The sequence below is a fragment of the Pterocles gutturalis genome, unplaced genomic scaffold (assembly GCF_000699245.1).
Source record: "Pterocles gutturalis isolate BGI_N339 unplaced genomic scaffold, ASM69924v1 scaffold34717, whole genome shotgun sequence".
Classification (NCBI taxonomy): Eukaryota; Metazoa; Chordata; class Aves; order Pterocliformes; family Pteroclidae; genus Pterocles; species Pterocles gutturalis.
The window spans coordinates 692-3516 of NW_010111395.1; the positions used below are offsets into that span (position 1 = coordinate 692).

The window sequence follows — 2825 nt, forward strand, 5'->3', positions numbered from 1 at the left end:
CACCAGTGCTCCAACCCATCCCCTTTCTCTTGCTCCAGGATTAGTCATTATTTCATAAACCCCAATGTTTTCCTCTCGTTTGTTTTTTGTAAAAAGCAATCAAGTGTTGCTCAAAGTCAATTAGGAGGCATTTGTTTAGCCGGATCTATTGTTGAGCAGGCAGAGAGATAGGATGGCCTCGCAGCCAGCAGTTAACTGTTTTGCAGAGCCGGGGGCAGAGAGGGGCCAGCGCTGGAGCCGGGCTGTTTGCAGATGGGATTGGCAGTTCGGCTGGAAACCCCCTCACCTCGCACCCTGCCTGACGGAGCGCACTGTCCAGCTCACAGCCTTCACTTCATTATGAAATCCCGTTACTACCGCTGAAGAGCGGGATTGTCCTTCCTCCAGCCTGTAATTAAGATTCCAGAAGCCGTCATTATCCTAGCCCAGCATGGGGAACTGGAAATACCGGGAGCGTCGCTTGCCAGCGCACACGGTTCCTCCAGACCTGGGGCCGTGCCGCGAGGTCCCAGCCGCCCGGCGGAAGCTCCGGCTCGGCAGCATCCTCTGGCACAAGGACCCTGCGCTGCCTGGGGCGGAAATTGTGTCCCCGGAGGGTGCTGGGGACGCAGCCGGCTGCATTGTGTTTCGGGGACTTCCCAGGAACATCTCATTTTCTCCAGGGCTAGTTCTGGTCTGTGCTTGGTGCCAACTGCTCGTTGACAGCTTGAGCTGATAGGGTTGATTTAAGGTCACGGAAGTAATTAATTTTTTTTTCCTCCCCTCTTTGAAGATTGCTGCTGTAGCAGAGATATGATGTGTCCTTGGCATGTACCTGTGGGAGCTCCAGGGGGCTGCCGTTCGGAGGGCAGGACCCTGGCCCTAGGAGCACTAAAACCCGTCCTGCTTTAGTGGGTTTTCTTCCCTCTTTGGAAGTCTCAGCAGCTGGTAACAAGGTCCCCGTAGCAGGGACAGACATGGGCCAGAAGGATCTTCTCAACCTGCTGGGTCCCAGCGTAACAGTGCCACGGAGCGGGACCCCGCCAGCGCTGTGCCGGTGAGTGCCCGGGGCACCGTGCAGCTGGAGGTCTCTCAGGCTCGTAGTCCTTGGTGGATTTCTCTGCATTTAGATTTGCTTTCCATCCTGGTATTGCCTGATTGCCGCTGGTGTCGTGCTGCAAAGGAAAGCTGGTGACACTGGGATGCTGCCTGGGCGTGGAGCATGGCACCTGCCGTGTGCAGCGTGTTCCCCTTTAGTGTCACATCTGAAACCATTGTTACTGGGGGGTGAAGGGAGTCAATGGGAATAAGTTTGGAAGTTGTCTGCTTGCTGTTTTTCGTAGCAGAGTGCAGTGCCAGGTGTTTGGTTTTGTGCAAAGTGCTTTCCTCTCCACCTGAAAGCAAGGAATCCCAGAACCCGGAGGTTTTGGGCTCCCTTCCTGAAGAGCAGCAGTTCCCAGACTGATCCACATGTCACCTTTGAAGTGATAATAGGCGGCGATAAGCACCTGTTTGTTCGCTGCTCCTTTGTCCATTGTGGTATCTGCCAGAGACTTTAAGGGCTTGACCCCTGGATCCAAACAGGATAAAATGCTGTAAAAATCCCCTCCTCCAGCCGCTCAGGTGGGTGGTGTGTGCTGTTTCAGAGCTCTGCTGGTAGCAGCCTGGATGTGTTTGAATGTCTAAAACTTAGCCAGTTTCTAAACTGCTCCTCCACCTTTTTTTTTTTTTTTTTCTGCGTGCCCTGCCATCGGTATGGGGTCCCACCATAACAGTTCCTCAGTCTGTTGCTTCTCACACTTTTTGCTGCAGAAGTTCCTGACTTCCTGACAGAGGAGGAGTGCAAGCTCATCGTCCATCTGGCACAACTGAAGGGGCTGCAGAAGAGCCAGATCCTACCAACGGATGACTACGAGGAAGCCATGGAAATGATAGAAATCAGCCAGATGGACATTTTCAATCTGCTGGACCACAATCAGGATGGGCAGCTGCAGCTCAAAGAGGTAGAGTGGGGGACAGACCCGTGGGGGGGGTCTGCTGGGGACCCTCGGGAGGTCTCCTCCTCTTGGTTACTCGTCTGCTTGGGTTGGGCCAGACCCCAATATGTACGGATCAGTATCTGATCAATTTTATCTCCCAAGACTTGCGCTGGCCTTCAGCGTGGAAGTTTCTGGGGAAAGGTCCAGCAGTTGTCGTGCTGGGAGGCAGCAATGGTCCTTGGGGGGAGAGGACAAGAGGAAACGGCCTCAAGTTGCACCAGGGGAGGTTTAGGCTGGATATTAGAAAAAATTATTCACTGAAAGAGTGATGAGGCATTGGAACAGGCTGCCCAGGGCAGTGGTGGAGTCACCATCCCTGGAGGGGGTCAAGAAACGTGGACATGTGGTGCTTGGGGACATGGGTTAGTGAGGTGGGTGGTGTTGGGTTAGACTTGATGATCCTTGAGGCCTTTTCCAACCTTAATGATTCTATGATCTCTTCCTGAGATGTGTGTTTTGAATACGTTGGGTAAAGCATTCCTTGTGCTGTGGGTTTCCTCTGGTGGGTGTCCCAGGGAGTGAGTTTGTGGCGTGGGCACCGCTCTGTGCGGCCTGTGGGCACTGACTGCACCCGCCCGACCAGACACCAGCAAAATGCACCCAGGGAGTGTAGGGATGGGATGAGGGGCCACGGTTTTAAGCTGAAAGAGAGGAGATTTAGACTAGATATTAAAAAGAAATTTTTTCTTGTGCGGGGGGTGAGGCAGTGGCCCAGGTTGCCCAGAGAAGCTGTGGATGCCCCATCCCTGGGGGGGGTCAAGGCCAGGCTGGATGAGGCTTTGAGGCCCCTGGTGTAGTGGCGGGTGT

At 54.0% G+C, this 2825-nt stretch overlaps 1 protein-coding gene across 1 annotated transcript in view; it reads left to right on the top strand.

The window, feature by feature from the left end:
* Positions 1 to 430: 430 nt before the first annotated feature.
* P4HTM (prolyl 4-hydroxylase, transmembrane (endoplasmic reticulum)) overlaps positions 431 to 2825 on the top strand; it is a gene marked incomplete at its 3' end in the record, with an annotated part of 8247 nt that continues 5852 nt past the window's right edge. Inside the window, 2 exon segments of the mRNA XM_010073720.1 lie at positions 431 to 596; positions 1792 to 1982. Of these exon segments, the coding sequence (XP_010072022.1) occupies positions 431 to 596; positions 1792 to 1982 (357 nt within the window).